The following is a 21,267-nucleotide window of genomic DNA, read 5'->3' as shown; positions in this document are numbered from 1 at the left end:
TAAGAATGGGGAATGGGAGCTTAGGGGCTTTTTGTTGGCATTTAAATTTATTAAGCTCTTGTTATAAATTTTTTAAAAAATACATTTTTATTACAAAGACTATCCAAATGATGGTGCATCTGCTCGATGAAAAGGCTTGGCCACTGCAAAAACTGGACATGAAGGACACTTGCGCCCACTCTCTGTTCGGCTGCTGACAATGTCCTTGTCGTCCTGACTGACCTGAGCAAAACCGAGCTGAACTGTCGCTGCCATCGACGACAGGTGTGCATGATTTATGAGATTTACATATCAGTCCGCTGGCCAGTGAAGCGCGTTGCTGCGGCGTCACCGCCAGGCGGACATCGGCGACAAGATACAGATACAGATATAGCTAGAGATAGCTATGGCAGGGGCAGCATGTGTGTTACCCCTTGTCCGCCAGAAATAGGCTAAAATGGAATGCAAATTTGTGCACTGATTGATGATATTACGCTTGTTAAGGTCAACTCCCACACTTTGCCAAAGTCGCCCCTCTACTTTCGCACTTCTTCCGTTTTCATGGCTCTTCCATACGGGAAATGAATTTCAAAGTGGCAGGGAATAAAAGCACAGTGAAAAGAGTTGCATACTTTGCGGCTGCAGGGTAAAAGATACTTTTGTATTGCAGCGTTTTGGGAGGAAGTTGGTTTAAAAGATGTTTTATTTAGCTTTGATAATACATTTTATTTAAATAAATTTAAAAGAAAATAATTTAATTCCTCTTAATCTACCTAGAAAGTAAAAAAATTAAAATTAAAGTGTTAAGAGGCATTTTCAGAAACAGTCTGACATCATCAAACGAACAATCATTCCCAAAAAATCCTGTATATGGGCTGTGCGCCTCTTTCCCACGAATGCAACGTGCTCATTAACTAGACGTGGCATGCCTGGCAGACGACAGCGTATCGCCTGCCCCACCGTATAATGCCGACCGCCCCCATATCATCTGCCAACCCCCTCTTGGAGCTGCAGAAAATCAGCGGCAGGCAACATGTGTTCCTGATATTTTTATGGCATTGGATACATGCAGTCGGGCTCTCAGTTTCTCGGTGGCAAAAGGAGGAGCAGCCTAAGCTGCCTAATTGTTATGCGCACAATTCGCACAGGCAACGAGCATAAACAGCACTGTGATTTGCAGACCTACAAGCACCATACCACACACACCAAGGACCAGAGACCATATAGGACCAAAGACCATGGCAGAGTCATAAAATTTTCATTTGGCAGTAGTTTTAACGACTCAAATCGGACTTAAGGGCTCGCCGAGGACATTAATCTCCGTGAGGAATGAAGCTGAAAGTGTCCTGACTAAAATTTGCTAGCGTAAGCATTAATGAAATTGTAGGGATCCTTGTATGACTAAGCACTTGAGATGAAAATGTGCTCATAACTATACACCGTTGAGGAATAGTCCATGCTTTGAATAAACTAAAATTTAGTTGAAAAGGAATGAGTATGAGTATTTGTAAAATAACTAATTATCTTAAAACTTAAACCCATTAAAATATTGCTAATAAATCTTGCATGAAAGCCGCATATATTTCTTCTATTGAGCCTTAAATCTCTGAAATCGCTGTTTAATTTTATGGCTGTTTCATTATTAGGCCAATAACCGATGTTGCCCGCTGCTGGTTAACACCCTACTCCGCCCTTAACCCCAGAGAGCCCCACGTGTTCGACTTTACTGCCGCCGGCCAAGGGTTTCACTCCTTTCTGCTGATCAATAAAATGGAAGCTAAATCAATTAGCCAATGGCGGTGGTCTGGGAAACTTCTTGGCACTTTCATGAACTTCTGGCCGGTAATTAAAATCCACCCACAATACCAATCTGTAATGAAACAGATTTCACTAATTACTTTTATGACCCAAATTTGCTGAATGCGCAGTTTGCTATAAATTTCCACCTTTGAGCGGTAATAAACTCCGAGAACATCAGTTGCAGACTAGATATTGCCATCAATGGTTCGGTCAGTGATTTTGTCCTGTTAATACCCTATATTCCTGTTGGATCTTGGGGTCTACTGTGTACAACTAAATGTATTGCTATTATTACACTGTAATCAAATTTAGTAATGACAAAGTTGCTTAGTGTCAACAAACTAAGATGTATTTACATACTTGTTCTTTAATTTTAAGCTTCAAATAACCTATTAGAAAATGTTCTATTAAGAAATAAGAGGTATCTTTTAGTTGGGAATATGAATGACTCTTTTTTCTTAGAGCATTTTCTTTTTATTCGTTTCAGTCACTTCTCTCGCCATTTCCGAACTAATCGAAGACGCTTTCTGGCAGAATTTATTGCTGCTTCTGCGGGGGCGTGGCACACGGTGGGCGGCTGAGATGTAGACGGAGAGGGGGCGTGGCAGGGGCAAGAACTGCTCCTTTGACCTGTCTGCCTCAGTCACTGTGGCTGTTGCTGTTGCTATTGCTATTGTTATATATTTCTCCTTCTTTATCGCCCGAAGCGCTGCAAACAAGTTTCTTGTGTCCCGACAAAAAAGGAACCAACATGAAAAAATGAACCAAACAAAATAAGGGAAAATATATTACAGAAAAAAAACTCTTTTCGCCGTCAGCTGCTCGATTGCAGAAAACTCGTTGCGCTTGTTGCGCGTTTTGTTGTGAATTATAAAGAAAATAAAAAGGGAGCAAATTACATGAAATATTGCTTAGGAATGGGTAGGCCTTTGATGTTTTTAGGCCGTCTAATAAGCCGCTGAGGTTATTGTTTTAGATCTTTTTTTCTGCAGATTTGGGAGCGCCAGTCTGCGATTTTGCAAAAAAACAAAAATTAATTTGTGTAAATTTTGGATATTGTGGGGGCGTGCTGGCAATTGGTAATTTGCTGTGTGTGCAACAGGCGACAAAAGTGCCATAAAATAAGATATAAGCTGGGATTAAGTCGTTGTTGATGTTTTATGTATAAACTAACAATTATGGTCAAATGGCATAAAATATTACTAATAAAGTGCCTGTTAAATTCAAATTACTTTTGGAAATTACTTTTGCAAACCATTTTCCGTTTGTTTAATCATAAAATTAAATTTTATTTTAATTAAAATTAAAATATAACTGTTTAAACTACCGAAAAATACCAAGTAAATACCGAATGATGCTCATTTCCATTTCCCCACTGCAAAAAGCAACAGCAACAACACTACGCAGCAGCATACGAGACCGGAAGTAAGAGAGCGCTCAAGTGCGAACGGGACAACAGTATGAGCCCCAAAAGTTGTTGCCGTCTCCCCAAATGGCGTTTTTTGAGCGACTTCGCCGCAAAACAACAACGCTCTCTCAGTTTTTAGGAGAGCCAGCAAGCATTTAGGTTTGTTTTTGTTGCTGGGCAGGAGGTGTGGTGGGGCGCGGAAACCGTTTATGTTGTGGGTGGTTGTTGCCATCGCATTGCAAGAGAGAGACATACAGAACGATTCCGCTCTCCTTTCATATTACCCTGTACTTCGCAATTTTCTGGAGTATATTGTGTTCGTCGTGTTGTAAAGTAAAAAAAAAGTTAAAAGTAAACTTAGAAAAATGAATTTTTAAAAACAATTTTTTTTTAACATTTAATGTTTAAAAAAGAATCATTTTATAATTCTCAAGTCAGGAATTACTTTTTGACTTTAATCTAATAATAATGATTTATTAATAAAATATTCCACTTATAATATAGTTTTATATTTATATTATATTATAATAATAATTGCAATAATTATTGCAAAGTGAGCTCAATGTATCTCAAACTTATTGTATCTAAGAACCGGGTATCTTCAAGTTGCAAAACTCGACCACTTGTTTTATTTTATTATGCTTGCCGCAAACGTCAAACAACCGAGAGAGGCAAGGCGACAAAGAGAGGAAGAGGTATAAAAAACGAGAGGCGGCGAGAGAACTTTTTCGCGGGGGCCGCTTGTACTTGTATCTGTATCTTTCGGTTCGGTTCAGGCATATCTTTCGGATTCAGTTTGCCTGCGACCGTTACAACAGCCAGTTGATTCGAAGCGGAGCGATTCGTGAATTCGTTTTCATCGTGTCGTCGTCGTTTTGTCGTTGATTTCCGTTTGTGCATGCAGATAAAGCCAGGTCTTGACTTGATTCTGGACTGGGCCCAAAATCGAAATCGAAACCGAGAAGTGGGCTAATGGAAAGTAAACAAACAAACAAAGCTCGAATTTTGTTTGCCGCGCATTAAAAGTAATTCCTATATCTCGCCCATAGAAAATAATAATAAGAAAGTCTGTTTCTGGGATGTTGCATGACTGAATTAAATTACGTGTTAAATTGTTAAGCTAAATGAACAAACCGCATCCATAAAACGGATGCGAGTGCATGCAAATTAATTAAAAATACGATTCGAAATCTCTCTACACATGCATGCAAAACCCATCAAGCTTTATTCAAATCAATGACTTGAGCGACTAAATAAAATATGTATTTCATGGCTATTAAGATTATAAACCATATTTATCATTAAATCTAATATCAACTTTCATGGTTTATTAACTAATGATATGTTTAACTAATGAATCCAAAAACATAAGGCAATTTATTTGGATATGACTAAGAGACCCATAATCCACACAAAAGACGAGTTTAAGATATGTGTATATGAATAATATGAAACAATGAACTCTCAGCTCAAGATAAAATGTCCAGTAAATTGACTAAATAAAACATGTGTAATTAAATAAGTGCTTTGCTAATAAATGGATACAATACTCAATTCAACTGGAATAAATTAAAATAAATATTCGACTCGATTTGAGCTTGGTGAACATTCGTGCACTTGGGAAACCTTACAATTACAAAAAAAAAAAAAAAACAGAACTACTTTCAATGTTTAAGGCGGAAAAATCCATTATCAAACTACAAGCTGTGGTTAATGTTTACTGTGGTTGTCGTCGGTGACTAGCTCGGTTTTATCAATAACAATTTTGCGTTTTGGTTTTGTGAATTTCTCAACGAGTTGTGTACGATAAGAAATAAAAGACGACATAACACTTGAAGAAAATTGTTCTAGGAAACTGACGATGTGGGTACATGAATATTATCGACAAAAATAAAAAATCCAAACCCCGTTTGCAGTTCAAAAACCCATGGAATATGTTACAATTAAATTAATTGGGCTTAAATAACAGATACAATTACTGCACACTTTGCAACCGAAATAAATTTGATTTGTAAATTTCACATAAATCAAAGCGAAATAGCTGGCAATCCTTCCATTCAACTGAATTAAACAATTACTCTTTGTTTCGCAGCTTTAAGCAATCAAAATCAACAAAATGCGTCAGCTGCGAGCTGAGCTTTAAAAGAAATACGAGCTGAGCAAACAGAATAAGATAAACACAGAAAGTCAAGTACAGTCAGTGCTCCAATTTTGTAACCCACAAATATATTTTGGGATTTTCCCAATAAAGTAAAGTGCAAATTGCTTAAAACGACAGCTTACAAATAAGTCATAAATTTTTTTTTTCAAAATCTAAAGTCGATTGTTTCTGTGCTTTTAACTTCAAAATTATGTCAGTAAGTTAGAATCTGTAAATAACAATTACTATGAGATACTGAATTTAGTTTTCAAATCTGTTATTTCAGCGTAGTATTTGTTGTTTATTAGAGTACGTATGTTATAAAGATCTGCAAAGTTGTTTAGAACACTTTTAAAACTTCTTATGCTTGAATGGTAGATAAAGGAGTCATCCTTGATGGTGTTCCACTATTCGAGTGCCCACTGTAAACTGGGGGCAGAACAAAGCGGGCTATAAAGACGCTCGTTCGGCGACTCAGTCTGCTGGCTATATGCGACTATATGGCTATATTGTAGGCCTATTGTCTGGGGAAACTGCATGGAACTGCATATCGGAAATGATTATGGGGGGACTACCAGCATGGCGAAAGGGAGATGGAGAGGTAGCGACGTGATAAAAGACGCACAAAAGGGGGGAGAAAAGAGGTTGGTACGTCATTAACTGACTCAGCCGCATGTTGCATCCAAGCTTTTTTTGTTGCTCCTTTTTCTGCTCACTATTCAAGTCCTGCAAGGAGAGTTTCAAAACCAAGAGAGCGAGAGAGAGTGGGAGCGCGAAAGAGAGCGTGAGAGCTTCAGCGCAGCTCGGCGAAATTCACGGAGCTCGCCTTAAACAGTTCGCAGCCGCTCCTTCACCGTTAGTTAAAAAAAATTCCTTGCTCGAAGCGGACGGATTGTCGAATTTCGTGGATTTTTGCGAGTATTTCCCGTGTAATTCTCGTCACGCGTCGTTTATTTGCACCAGCCAGTTTGTGTGAGTGTGTGTATTACGTATTAGTATGAGTGTGTGTGTGTGTAAGTGACTCAACTCGAAGACATTTTTGTTTCTTTTGTTCGAGGGACGCTTCTTTGGTTTATATTTCTTTTTCACATATTCGCATATTCTTTTGCGGCGAATTCAATGACGTCGCAGAAATTTGTTTTTATGCCATGAATCTATGTTTATGTGTATGCGTGTGCATGTGTTTTTGTTCAAGCAAATCGATTTAATTTATGAAAAATTAATACGAAAACCGGCAGCGAACTATACCAAAACTATGCGAACGGTCCAAGACTCAAATGTTTTTAATTAAAAGCCGTGTGTGAAATTTTATCAAACCGCAACGCAAAAACAACAATATTTTATCACCATTTTGAGAGCAGCACGCACGTGTGTGAGTGCTTGAGTGTTAGTGTGTGTGTGTGCGTGTGCAGTGGCGTGTGTGTATATGTCGAAAAAGCCGGCAATGGCAAAAGAGAATTCAGAATTCAGCATTGAAAGGCGAGAAGCAAAAGGCAAAAGCGAATGCCAAACAGCGAAAGTAAAAGCGAAAAACCAAAAACAAAGAAATGCCAAAGAAAACCGAGAAATCGAAAAAATAATAAGCATAATGCTGTAATAATGAAAATCAATGTTATGGGAAATGGAAAAGCGCTTAAAAAGTGCTACAAATAAAGATAAAAACACAAGCTATATATCCGCACATTTATTTAATTTAATTATATGAATCAGTATAAAAATATTGCATGACTAATAAAATAACTTCATTAATTTATAGTAAATAGTTAGTAATTATATATTTAAAATGTTTTATGAAGAGTCTAATCATACTTACATTTTTTTTTCTAGAAAATCTAAAACCTTGCCAGCTAATATTGGTGTTATAAAAATGAGTATTACCTAAGAAAAACAAAAATAAATCAGTGCGGTTATAAAATACGAAATATTTAACAAAATAGTGGCAAAAAGTCAACAGAAAAGTGCAAAGTAAAAATATCAAGAAAACCGAGAAAAAAAAAACAAAGTATTTGGTGCGAGCTAAAGTGATTTTCTCAGCGTGTGTTTTTGGTATAAGCGAAAAAACCAGCAAAATTTACTGCTTTGGAAACTCGGCTCTCAACATAAACACCAACAACAACAACACCATCAACCCCCCCGGCGGCAGCAGCACCACCCACTTCCAGACACAGCACCACCAGGCGCAGCACCACCCCCAAAACAGTGCGAGAATGCTGTTCGAGAATCCGGCGGTTGCGGCCAAGTTGCCCTTTCCGTACAACGTGCCCCCGCCCCTTCAGGCGGCGGCGGCAGCAGCGGCGGCTGTCCCAAATCTAAGGTGAGTTTTCCACTTTCCACGACGGCAAAGCCTGAGATATTACAGTAAAAACTAATTTTGAAGAGTAACACGTCTGCGTTGCTTGCGTTGTCATTTATCATAGATACGAGATTAGATGTATCTGAAAAATCTTTGCATATCTATACACACTTATTTATATATGTAGCAAATTCCTTTTAAGACAGCAGATTTCTTTCAAGAAAACTCGATATTTAATTGCATACTTTTAGGCGCACCAGTATGGATTTCCAAAAGAGTGATTTTGGCAAAGGCCTTTAAATGAGTTCAATAGATAGAATAATTCCACAAAAAAGTGAAATTGGGCAAATATTTATGGGACTGCTTTGGTCGAATATGTGTAATACAAAGAAAAGCTAGAAATATTTTTTCTACGTGCAGTTGAAAAGTAAGAACTCTGCGCGTCTCAAGGCCATTAAAGGCGTTAATGCGCTTTGAGGTTTTTTACTTTCTGTGTTTTTTTTTTCGCCCAGCTTTTCTCCAACTTTTGCCTCTGTGGCATATTTATGAAAATTGTTTTGCTCTTTGCTTGTTTTTAAATTTTTCATCAGACACTCAGCCGCCGTTTGAGACGCGGACACATTTTCCAACCTATAATTTCACTAAGTTGCTGTCCGTAAATTGCATTCATTTATTATATAAGATTTAGGGCGATGTTTAAGTTTGAATTGTTAATATTCACTTAGGCCTGCGTAATTTTGGTGAGATCTTTTAAATATTACAGTAAATAAATCTAGACAAAGTCACTATTTTAGGAAGGTTTTAAAAAACCTTAAAGAAATGATGCAATTACATTTATAAAGTCTGCGCTCATTATGCGAACTTATTGTCCTTAATTTCAAGCACTCTACAAATAAATGAAAATTAATGAATTGCACTGCACTCCAGAATGTCCGCAATATTTTTCCATTATGAGTCATTGTCAAGTTTTGTAAATTTGTATTTTTTCGTAATTTTCCTGAGTCCGGTAATAAATGATTGTAGGCTTGGTCGTTTTTATTAATGCCCTGTTTTTGCCCTAAGTGACGTTTTTAATGAACCATTTCGTGACGAAAAAGTGAGAGTAAACACTTTTAAAGGGAGCCTTTCTGCGAAAAGTGAACTTTTCTGGCGAAAAAATTAAAGCCGACATTCAAGTTCATCAGCGTCATTGGAACTTGCTTTACTTTTGATATTAAAAAACGATCGTCTGGCGCCAGGCAATTAAGAGTTTTAAGTTTTTATTATTCGCTTCCTCAGTGTTTGCTTTTCAATTAGCAATTTATTTATCATTTCATAATTATTTCTCTCAGCGTGTGTGCATTTTTTTCTTTTGCTTTGGGAAACTATTAAAATTATCTGAGGCACATGGCAAAACTCTGGCATTCTTTAAGTGTTTTGCTGATACATTTTCTCGATATTATAGCTTATGTAATACTCTGCCATATTGAATTACTTGGAAGAACAATTGTGTACCTATTTTCATCGTCCAGCAGTGCCAAAATAGATTATGAAATTTAAAATTATCCCCATGACACTTGACAGAGAACCACAACTAGAGGCAAAAATCGTAAGAAAAACAGAAAACGCCAGCGAAAATCGCTCATCGATGGTCAGAGAGCATAGACAAAGCGTTGATTGGATTTAAAGTGACAGTAATAAATGACAAGAAAGGCAAGTTTCTTTTAAAAATACTTGTAGCAAATGGTAGAAAAAAATATGTGGCTAGAAAAAAAAAATGGAAGAAGAACTTGGCTGGCTGACTGAACTTGCACCAGATGAAATCCGAGGGAAGCGAGAAGCCAAAGAACGTGCTAAATAAACAGACATCGTCGCCACATTTTCGATTTAACACACTGACAGGAAAAACAAATGACAGCGTACCCGGGAAAACTAGAACTCGAGATGCCCCGCTCATTTTCCCTGAGCAGGCAAATTGATTTCCTCGTATTCGGGGCCCACTGTAATATGAGGCATTGAAAAATGCACAAATTCTTGGCTCTCGTCCCTTCTCGTTGTGGCGGCTTAATTGTGCGTTGTTTTAACTGCATTTAGTGCAGGCGTAATTAGCCAAATTGTTAACTTAATTATTTTTGGCATCTTACGCACAGTTTGCTTTGCAAATGGCTGTGAATTATAGACATCTAAGCGTCTCACAGTGGGCTCTGCAATTAAAAATCAAATATACATTATATTTTAACGTATACTTAATATATTAATTTTTAATTTACCGTCACTGCCGTTGACATTGAAGTAAAGCCAAGCTCAAGTTCCGCCTTAATTAGTCAAAGCCCAGGTCGATCATTTCATTCGCTTTTTATGCATCAGACAGGCTGGTAAATACCATAAGAATCAGACAGCAATTATATATATTTTATTCGCTGCACTGCTTGCATATTAATCGAGGCAAGCCCCTCCAAATCCCCCTTGTAATTTGTATCTTTATCTCCAAGTAAGCTGACATACGTGGTCGGCAAATGACCTTCCTTCCTACTCGATAGAATTAGTTAAGTGCCCAGCTTGAGGTATCACAATTTAATGCCACACTTTTTGCGCTCGTGTATAAATGAAATGCCACATGAATTAGAAATTAAAAATGCCAATCTTTTCGGGGCAGACATGTGAGCAGTATTTGCCGCCTCTCTTGCCACAACCCTTTCACGCTTTCTTCCCTCGATTTCCCATCATTATTAAGATGTTGCCTGAAAGACACTTTTCCTCATGGTCTTATACTTGACTTATTTTATTTTTTTTTGTTATTTTAGTTTTGCGCATTCGAAATAAATTTTTCTTTTCTGGTTTCGTTTTATTTGGTATGCTCGCACTTTTGCCAAGTTTTTACACTGCCGCCAAGTGATTATTCATAAGACTTCGCTGAGAGATTTGCGCCGGGGCGTTTGACTGACAGCTACAACGGCTGTTCTTATTAAGGTAGCACCACCGAGCCACCGCACCACCGAGCAGAGCACCACCAGTGACGATAGTGGCAGCAACCACCCACATCTCAGATTTATTTAACTGCGTATCCCAAGCGCTCTCTTTTTGGGTACTTACTTAAGCTGATTACATCTGGCGGGTTTCTTTGGCCGGGAATTTTCCAATCCGACGGCTCTTCAGGGTTTCTTTGGGATATTACTTGCCTTTTTACTGGCCTTGGGAAATAATTTGTTCTTATATCATTTAAACTGAGTTAGAGAAGATATATTAAAGCACAGCTCTGCAGTTTGTATCTAAGTAACTTATCTCTTAAAATCTTTGCTTCTGCAATGAAACAAGCTGCATGTTTAAGTATTTATACTTCTATATAAATTTCACCAATGTTTGCCTGTAAGCCAAACCAAGTTTGTGTGCTAATTTCCCGTTTTTTCTGGCTTTCTACGAACGTATCCAACAAACTCATTATCCGGTCATCGTAATTTATCTACCCACACGCACTGCGTTGGCAGTTATAACTGTGAGTCTCGATTCAATTGTTCTCACATGTTCGCCTTTTGAATGGCCGCAACAAATTGACCAGCCAGAAAATGTACAAATGGACAACTCATCTCTCATTTAGATTGGCCATGACAAGCCGAAATGAAAATAAGAAAACATAGACGGCAACAAAAAAAAAGTGCGGGTAAAAAGCAGCTTAAAGTTCCTTGACTTCGATGCCATATATATTCGATTTAGGTTGCAGAGAAAGAAACTTAAAAATATTATTACAATGGTTATTAAAGAATAATTTTTATATATATCTAATATTTTGGAAGAATATGTTGAATAATTTATTAAAATTCCGCTGATTGTCGGCAGTTCTTCAAGTGACTTGACTCATTATTGAAGTGATGCCGAATGTGAAAAATTCCTAGATAAAGTTGCTTTTGATTGCGTTGCATGCTTGGAACATGATATATGTGGAAAGCATTTGCTTGCAGCTCGCATTCCACTTAAAATTGTGGATGAATAGTGCTGAATGAATGAATGCACACATGATTTTATCTAGATTGTGTTTTTTTTCCTCGCAGCAGATAAAATTGTAAAAGTTGTCTAGTTTGCTTTTACTGTCAAGCTGCCGCCGACGTGGAATTTTCCTCTATGCAGTCGGCAACTTTTGAGTATTTTCCGCACCCCTCTGTTATCTCGGTTTTCCACGATGTGGGCGTGTTTCAATTATTTGCACGAATTGCACGCCGAATGATGGGAAATGATCCCGGGTTCAAAACTGCGTGTGTTTTTGCACTTTAATTGAAAAGCCATCATCGCACAACTTGAAAGTTGAAGGCACTCGAAACGCATGCCGCGTAAATATTTTCCCCAAGATTAGAGATTCGTATACATTGCAGATAGTGTGTATCTTGGGTAGCTTTTCAATTTGAATTTCAGTAGATTATTTGTTTTTGTTATCTACATTTTAATGTCTAATGAGTTGCATGTGATTTGATGACCGAGTTATGTGTACGCAGTATGGTGAACACCAGTTGTATGTGAACTTTTATACTTAATATTATTACATTTTGATTTAACTCAACCGTTATGTGAAATGATATCATTAGGTGCTTGGGCACTTGTTTATTTTGTTGTGTTTGCTTTTTCAGAAATTTCCCCCAGTAAACTCGCATATATTTCTCGACTTATGCATCCAAGTCCTCACTCAATTTCTTTCATACGAGTACATATTCAACTTCAAGAGGTTTATATGTAAATTCGTTTCATGTACAAGAAGCAGTCCACTTATGTACAAATGCGTACAAATATGTACTTGCCCTGCAGTTCCATTCACTTCGTTTTCAGCACTGAATCACCAAGTAGTATGAAATCTAGTGATTTAAACACTGAAATGACCACAAAAACAGCACAAAATCGTCTCAACTTAAAGGTTAAATTTTTTCCACATGACTGATTAACTTTAAAATGGCAAACTATTAAAATTATTTATATAACCGTGGTGCGGTATGATGTCTTTGAGTAGCGATAAATAGTGGAACTACAGGATGGATATGGGTGAATAAATGTACATATGTGCATACAAGTACATATGTACATACATATGTGCGGAGAAAACTCTTTCGTTTGTTATTTGCCATGCGAATGGGGGAAAATTGCATTTTCTCAAGTGCAGGGCCGCATTAAATTATGCACAAACGAAGGGCGCCTTTCCCTTTGAAATGGAACATTTCAGAAAATTCCGAGCATGACATTCTCAAGATTTTTAGCACCGAGCGCAGAAAGGCGGCACCAAGTGAAAACGAAATGAATTTACATCAAGTGATGGTTTTAAATATGACATTATGCGAAATGCTCTTCCCAGCCATAAAAATGCAGCAATGCTGAGGAAAAACAAACTGATTTCTTTCGAATCGCATTCTGCAAAAATAGATTGATTAATATCAAAGATTGCCAGAGACATTTGCAATCCCTAAGATCAAATAGCATGACTCACCTAATTTCACCTTGCATTAATGAGTGCAAAAAGTGGAACATATTGCAATTAAACTCAAAGACTTGCCCTACATTTTCATAATCAATTAGAATCAATTTCCTTTTCCAATCGCCCTCTGAAAGATATAATTTCGTTTCCAACTGGGTCAATCTTAAAACATTTTTGGGGACCGCTTGTCGCTGTCAATTTGTTAAATGTTTTTGTGAGGCATTTGTAAAACGAAATTTAGCGACAAGATATTTGCAATTTTCTGTTTTTATTACTGATGTGCCCCAAACAAATTGAACAAGTATTTTTATGTATGAAATATTTTTGTTTATGCTGTAAATTTATTTTTCGCACTTGGCGTGTGTGCGACAATTAATAATGTTGATTTGTGGCAAAAAGGCTGTAAAATTGTCGCAGTTTTTATCCAGTTTACAATAAAACTTTCCCATTAATGTGTCAATTGCGAATGCTGCAGAGAACAGCAATAAATGAGCGAATCGAATTGCCAAGCCAAATTAAATAAAGCCATCATTTTCGTCCGCTCCTCCGCGATTTTCTATCAATCTTCTGGCCTAAGCATCCCGCATAAAACTCTCAAGAAACGGGTAATGAGTCTCATTAGACGTATTTTTTTGTCCATGGTCTATTGTATTTTTGGACGAGTTGGTAGTTGGTGGTGGTGGCCCGTTTGGCTGGTAAATAAGTTTGGCCCATTGCGCATTTAGTTCATTAACCTCTCCAACTACAATTGTTGTAAATTTTTCGCTCGGCGAGTTCATTGTTGGGCCCCCAAGAAAGCCGACTGCCTGACTTGGCTGACTGGCTGGCCTGGCTGACTTGGCTAACTTGGCCTGGCCGCAAGTTGGCCTAACAAAATGGTTATAAAAAGTACTAAATTGTTTGCTACCCATGGCCCGATATGCCAATTAAAGTGCGACCGAGCGCTGGGCCCTCGACGTCTTCTCTCTTTCTTGTTGGGGGCGTGTGCTTTCCCCCAAAGCGGCTGGATCTCGCTGCTTTTGTTAGCCTGGTTCGAGGTTACGGCTAACAATTACTTAAAATTAGCTGCCAGTAGCCGGGCAACGGCCATAAAAATCAGTCTGATAAAACTCAAGTTTTCTCGGGGGCGGTAACAAGTTTATCCTCTTGAATAGAAAATGTTTCTTATTCGCGCGCTGTGAAGTAGACTTAATTAAGGCATTTATTCCATAATTAGCTGGCTTACTCCTTGTAGGAAAGTATTATTCACTAGCAATTTGTTTATTCAAAACTAAAGTATCAATGAGGGTTTCCCATGCAAACAGTCGTTTCTCCACTTCCTGCTAACCATTCAAATAACTGTGACAAAACAATTCCAAATAATTAATGTCAAGAACAAGCGCACACACCACACACACCATAGACCATGCATACCATTGTATAGATATGACCGAGTATATCTGAGTTTGATGTATGTGCTGTGACAGTATCTGATTATTGGCATGCGTATCTATCAGTTACATTAGTGCGCACAGATATATTTCAAGTTTATATATGCATATTGCCCAGATACGTACTTGTATATATTTGTATATACTTGCATATATCTACACATGCGACTATATATGTGGAAAAATAGATATATAAATTTATCATAAGTCGCAACGGGTTCGACGGCGGCTGCTGCTGCTGCTGGTTTCTGGCTGACTGAAGGAATTTATATTATCGATAGGTTATAAATTGAAGACAATGAAATCAATTGATTGGCATTTCTGAGACGTCTGTGGAGGCGACTGGCTGGGATGGGGAACAGGGGGGGATAGGGGGCATTATTATGGCATCTGGGTGTTGGGTGTGCTTCGTTAGGCATTTGCTGCAATACTTTGACCCCGTTTGTGTGCGCACTCGAACTGCATTGGGATTGGATTCTAGATTCTAGATGCGGAGGAGAAAACCTATAATTACATTTTAAATAGCTCAATTTTCAAGACCGGTTCTTGAGCCATTCCTATTTGTATTTGTTTTTTTTTTTTTGTTGTGTCATGTAAGATATGCCAACGTTATGCGGTTGTCGCAAAGAATGACTAGATTTCTATTCTATTTAGTTCGCCCCCTTTTATCGATCGCTGAACATTATTTATGATGCATATTTAAATTTCAAATTTGTTGCTTTTGGCAAACATAGTTTTCCATTTCTATACATATACAGTTTATTGGTGCCAATGCGATTTGTCACCTACACCTTCTGAAATACTTTGTATATATTTCGCTTTCATTTTGTTTGAATCTCTGTTTTGGCATTCGCGTTGATCGTACTAAAAGCCGTGCAAAATGTTTTTGCAATAGCCACACATTTTATGGCAATTTATTTTGTCATGAGCGTATATAGTTTTCGTAAATAACCTTTTTTTCTCTATACACCTATCGTTTGAAGGCTGCTGTGCCCTGAAATCTTTTTTCTACTCTTTGATGCTCGCCGCCTGTGTGCAATTATTTTAATGATGATAAATCTCAATTCAGATTGCTTTGGATTTGGGAATCGCCATTGGCGAGGGATGAAAAATGTATGCTGAAAATGGATCAAGATGGAAAAGGTTTTCATTTTTCTTCGACGCAATGCAAAGATGCAAATTTTAAGTGGTATATATGTATGCATTTATTTTAAGTACTGCAAGTATTTTATTCTTGAAAATTGCATTCTAAATGCGACTAGTACTCTTCAAATCGAACTGTTATTTATTTTATTCCCAATTTATCTGCCAATAATTTAATTTTGACATGGCTTACTCTAACCAAAACCGCAAAATCAATCAACAGAATAAAATACAATGCAGACATTTCAGATAGAATTTATCAAACCAAAAGTTGAGCTCTTATTTTTATTTTTTTGTGGCCACACAAATAAGTCGGCTTGGCATGTCAAATGCAATGAACTCGAGCCAACCACCAAAGAATTGAGCAGTATTTTTTCCTCCATTTCATAGATAATTTGTAATCAAATATCACGAACCAAAACGAGGATGGTATGGTGTCCATTCTCATGCCATTACAACTATCAAAGACGAACTCAATTTCGCTTGGGCAAACAAATATGCAGACCAGACCAGACCAGACCAGACCAGAACGGAAAGTCAGCCACTTGCCATTGTGCAAAATTTTTGCACAATTTGAGTATCTAAACAGCCGTAAAATTGTGAAACATGCAATACCCAAAAGCACCACAGAAATGCCAGATCCTGTAAGCCAGTATGGGAATGTATCTGTGAGATAGATCAACTTTTGCCCGGCTGCTTGTCGTGCCGATTTGCATGACAGTTGGAAAATGTTCCGTTTGCTTTCCACCTTTTTTTTTCTTGCGGTTGATTACTGTCTTTGTGGGAGAATTCTCAGATAATTATGTCTGGAATGTACTGAGTAAAGTACCAAGAAAATGTTTTAATCGACATGACTAGAAGGAGTTGCTTGGAATCGCATGCCAAATGTATCTATTACCTTCGATGCAGAAAAGTTGTTCTGCACAAATATCCTTGGATATAACATAAATATTATATGCGCAAATACTCATCTTACGCAGTGCAAATAAAATTCCTGCAAAACTTTTTTCGTCAAGCAAATATTTTTGTAATATTCACTTTAACTTTGACATTCCCGCGAAACTTTCGTGCTGCTCATGCTGAGAAAATCTCAGCTCAGCCATATTATCATGTCATACCCGGTATACATCATCTGCTTATCTTTTTTTTTGTATTTCTTGTACATATATATATGTATATTCCTCTGGCGAGCGGATGCATAAATAAGTGACAAAACCCGGGGCTTCTGCTAGTGTTTTTTCGCGCTATGTTTTTATTTATTTTTTTTCGAGTTTCCGGCATCAGTTTATGAAAAATAATACGTGCAGATTTGTCTGCTTATCAGCAAGAAGATGTATATCTTATTGGGCAATGCTTTTTCCTCAGGGTTTTTTATGTAAATTTAATCGAGTTGACATTGAAAATGTCTGTGTGAAATTTTCGGCATAAATACCCCTTCCCCTTTAAAATATTGCTGAAATAAAATAACAAGAATTAAAAATATGTATTACTCATGCGAAATCCAATTAACTTATGGAAATTTGTCAAATGGACACCACAATTAAGCTTTAATTTAACAATATTCTCGAGTGGCAAAACATTAAGTTGACTGTAACAAATGATAGAAAGCCAATCAAAAGACACTTGGAACATCCATCAAAACCAGAGAATAATAATCAAGAACTTGCCATAAAATCGAATCTTTTTTGCGGCTCCGTGGGAAATCAATCGAGTCACTTAACCATGGCCTAATCATAATTGAAATCTTCTTTTCGGCCATTATGCAATCGCCGCCACTCAACTGTGTCAGATTCAGAAACCGAAGAGCTTAAAAATAGAAGATATCTGCTTAGCAAATCTCCGCCCTCCCCCTGATCTCGAAAAATCGAAAAAATGCAGAAAGAGTGGAGCAGTGAAAACCAGTTTTCAGTTTCCCTTCGAATCCAAGCCACACGCTTGAAAAATGGATGAAGAAAAAGGAAAAAAATAAAAACGAGAATAACGAAAACAAAGAACTTGGTCTATAGCAAAATCAAGCCCAGGCTGAACGCCTTACTTGGCATCGGTGGATAGTGATTTTGTGTTCCTTCTCTACGGATTGTATCTGATTCGTTTCGCCTGAACGGATTGGGATTTATGAGACTTGCTGGCATCTCAGCCAACGAGTGCGAAATACATTATTTTGCATGCCTGGCCCATTGGCAAAACGGCATGAATAGTGGCCAAATATCCAACTTGTATAATGGCGCGAGGAGAACGCAATCGATGGCCAACTGACAACTGGCCAAAAGATGTCAATAGGCAATGGCAAATGGTAAATGCAATTAGTTCGGGTCCAATTCAGAGTTGGCAGAATTTGAATGTTTTGCAGCAGGTGCTGGAATGCAATGCTCAATATGATTATATTTATATATTTAATGCTACTTATACTCGGTACTCAGGAAACGATGCATCTATATTTGCAATTTGTATCCCACACTCTGCTATGATTAAAGGCAATTGAACTGCTTATCGCAAAGTATTTTAAGTGCAACAACCAACAATGGGTCTCACTTTCACATAATTGCCACATCATTTTAGCCTCGTGTTTGTATAGAGCTGCTGAATAACTTGTTTTTGTTGGCCGTAGCTCAGGCCTTTCATGTGAAAGTGAAAAGTTGGCCGCAATTGACTTGAGTGACTTACTTGGTCACTGCATGCTGGTTGTTTTCCTAATTGGTAACGGGATAAAACCTACTGAATTATAGGTTGCAATAAAAACTAGATTAAAACAGTCGTTTTTTTATATCCTGAAGTGCAATTTACGATGCACAACTCACATTTTCTGGTAAACATTTAAGTTCGTGCATCTTAAAGATCCAACTCTGCAAATTCCCCTGCCATATGAACTTTTTTCTTATGGGAACAGAAAACCTTTCCAATCGCAATCGTAGATTCCACACAAGTTTTATTTGCTTACTTAATTTCCGAGCAGTTGGCTCTTTTCGGCGGAAGAGAATAATGTTACCCAGTGGTAATCAAAACTTGATGCCTCGACGACGATAGGCTTTTGGGGACTTGAGAACGCGCCGAAGTTCGAGTTGAAGATCGCCTTTTGCATCTGTAAACAATTCCGAGTGTAAACAGTCAACGACCTTCGGCTGTTTTGTTGGTCAGTTGGAAAGCTATGGCAATTGCCTAGTAGCTTTAGTTTTTAATTATGTGGAGCCTGGGAAGAGAGTCCGCCAGTGGGCAAAAGCTCCATTACCATTTCATTAGCATAGACATAAAACTTGCCCATTTCCACCCACCGCTTTTCCCAGTCCCCCATTGCGTGTGTATCGAAATGAAAACACGTGTTGCGGCCATAAACAAAGAAATTGGTAAATGGCAAACGCAAAAGCAAAACAAAGCGGCCCGGGCTGGAAAAAAATTGCCAAAAAACTCGGTGTAGCGTGAAAAACACACGAGCACTCGAAAAACACGTAGACAAAGGCTCCCAAAGTGGGCAATGGCGGGCTGTTTGCTTTTATATTTTCGGTGTGGCTCCTTTTGCCAAGTCAAATCCCATTTTCTGTTGGCTTTTCATACGTATTTTTTTTTTTTTGTTAGGAGGGGCGCTTTTCAAATTGAAGCGGGAGAAAATTGTGTTTCAACGAAATTTTCGCTTTTGAAGTTGGTCAGCGAAGCTGATTTTTTATGAGGTCACAAAACATAATGTTGAAATTTTAAAATTCTATGGAAAGTAACACATTTATAGTAAGAGCAAAATGGCAAATTTAAATTGCTAAAACCATAAGCACTGAGTTTAATAATAGCATTTATAAGCAGGCAAATTTCTAATAATTTTCAAGGCTTTTACACAAGACAGAACACAAGTTGCTGCCTATTAACGAGTTCTTTACTGAAATTATAGTCAACGGATTCCCATGAAACCGATTAAGGTGGAATGCCTAACGCTAAGAATGTATCTTTAATTGCAGTGCCCTTAGGGCTTTTAATAAAGTCATTAAAGATACAGCTGAAAAATAGTATTTTGCATGAATTACGTTTCAATTGAAGTCGCTTGTGAAAACTCCGAGCCTAAAGCTTGTTTAAATAAAATCACCGAAATGAATCAAATTTGTTAGTAAGTCTTTTAGTCACTTTAAGATATATATTAAGCTTAACTTAATCTTCCCTTTTCTTCTCATTAAAAACTGCTCTTTGTTGACCGCACAAAAAAAGCGTTTTTGCAGGAAAATTACGTGTCGCCTTTCGAGCTTGGACAATTTCCGACATATCGACAGATGCATCCCGATTCCACACCTTTTCCCCACATCTCACTAGCCAACCCCCTCGCACTTTGCCCACCCGCCTGCCATGGAGTGTGAATAAAATGTAATCCGCCGATTGCGTGTGGTAATCTAACAAAAAACAAAACGCCACAGAAAAATGGGTGAAATAAAATGAGCGAAAAACCGCTGCAACTTATAACCGACTGCTGCTGGCCCCAACTGACCCCGAACACCAAGCCCATGAGCCCCACTCACAGGCCCCCCTTTTGGTGAGCCACTGCACGGCAAAAAAAAATGGTTATTAATTATGGGCAAGCTTAAAAATGAAAGGTACATTTTGAATAATATGGCCAGGTATTTAAGTTAATATCGTTATTAATGACTAGGTGCACTTTTTTTTGTACTGTGTATCTGCAGACGGCCAGCTGTGTTGATTTTCATTTTCAGCACGACTGGGCGATGGGGGCGTGGCGCCGCCCCCTTTTCGCATTGATTGCGTTACAATTTCAGGTTTCTGGTTTCAGTTTTTGCTGCCAGTCTACTTCTACTTTTTCCTTCTCTTTTTTTTTTTGTTTGCCTTTTTGTATTTTTTACCGCTGAGACTTTGGCTTTGTTTTTGTTTTACCGGCTGTGCCACAAAACGTGTCCGCTGCCATTGTTGTTGTTGTTGCTGGCTGTCTGCCACAACGTTGAAGTTGATCTTTATCTGTATCTCCGGTCGCTGGTTCAGGCTTTATAGATTTTTTTTCCACAGTAAAGTTTTCTTTGATAGAAAACCCTTGAAAAAATATTGAACCGCTGAACAAACTTTATCGTTTATTATTTCTTTTCTGTGTGTGGTTTTTAAAATAGTTTAAAATTGGACATATTTGACAACTCTTAAAATAGTTGTTGCAATGCCTAAAAATGCCTTAAAAAATAAACGATCCTGTTGTTATACAACTGTCATTAAATCATGGCAAATTACATACACTAAAACTTAAAATTTTATATAGTACAGAAACTAAAAATTCCTTCATAATTTTTTAGATATAAAAAGAAAATCACTTCCTAAGGAACTCACATAATTGATATGTTTAGAGAGCGTTTAATAATCTTAGAAAACTAGAAATAGATACAGAATCAACTGTGTGCTTTAGGGAAGCACCACTGTACTTGAGTTGCTGGCCTGGCTTGGCTCTTTAGCTCTGTTGGCCACGACTCAACCGGTTTCAGCCACTCGCAGGGCAAAGCTCTCCATTTCGTTTCGTTTTCATTTCGATTTACGAGCGCAAAATTAAAACCAAATGAGTGGAGCAGCGAACTGCCCTGGTTGTTATTGTTTCTTGGCCCGGCTTTAAGTCGGAGATCTTGAAATGTGGTCCGCTGCCCGGGGGCTAAATCTCTTCCTGCGTTTGCCGGATCATGAAAA

The 21,267-nt window shown here is 37.8% G+C and overlaps 1 protein-coding gene across 4 annotated transcripts in view; it reads left to right on the top strand.

The window, feature by feature from the left end:
• The first annotated feature begins 3,996 nt into the window (after positions 1 to 3,996).
• LOC120454583 (poly(U)-binding-splicing factor PUF60-B) overlaps positions 3,997 to 21,267 on the top strand; it is an 89,391-nt gene continuing 72,120 nt past the window's right edge. For all 4 annotated transcript variants that reach the window (XM_039640012.1, XM_039640011.1, XM_039640010.1 and 1 more), the window contains exons 1-2: positions 3,997 to 4,212; positions 7,155 to 7,641. In XM_039640012.1, the coding sequence (XP_039495946.1) occupies positions 7,535 to 7,641 (107 nt within the window). In that variant the 5' untranslated portion in view covers positions 3,997 to 4,212; positions 7,155 to 7,534. The remainder of the gene's footprint in view (positions 4,213 to 7,154; positions 7,642 to 21,267) is intronic.

This window comes from Drosophila santomea, chromosome 3R, assembly GCF_016746245.2.
Source record: "Drosophila santomea strain STO CAGO 1482 chromosome 3R, Prin_Dsan_1.1, whole genome shotgun sequence".
NCBI classification, from domain to species: domain Eukaryota; kingdom Metazoa; phylum Arthropoda; class Insecta; order Diptera; family Drosophilidae; genus Drosophila; species Drosophila santomea.
Note: the sequence above shows the minus strand (reverse complement) of the source record. Positions and strands in the feature narration are given on the sequence as shown.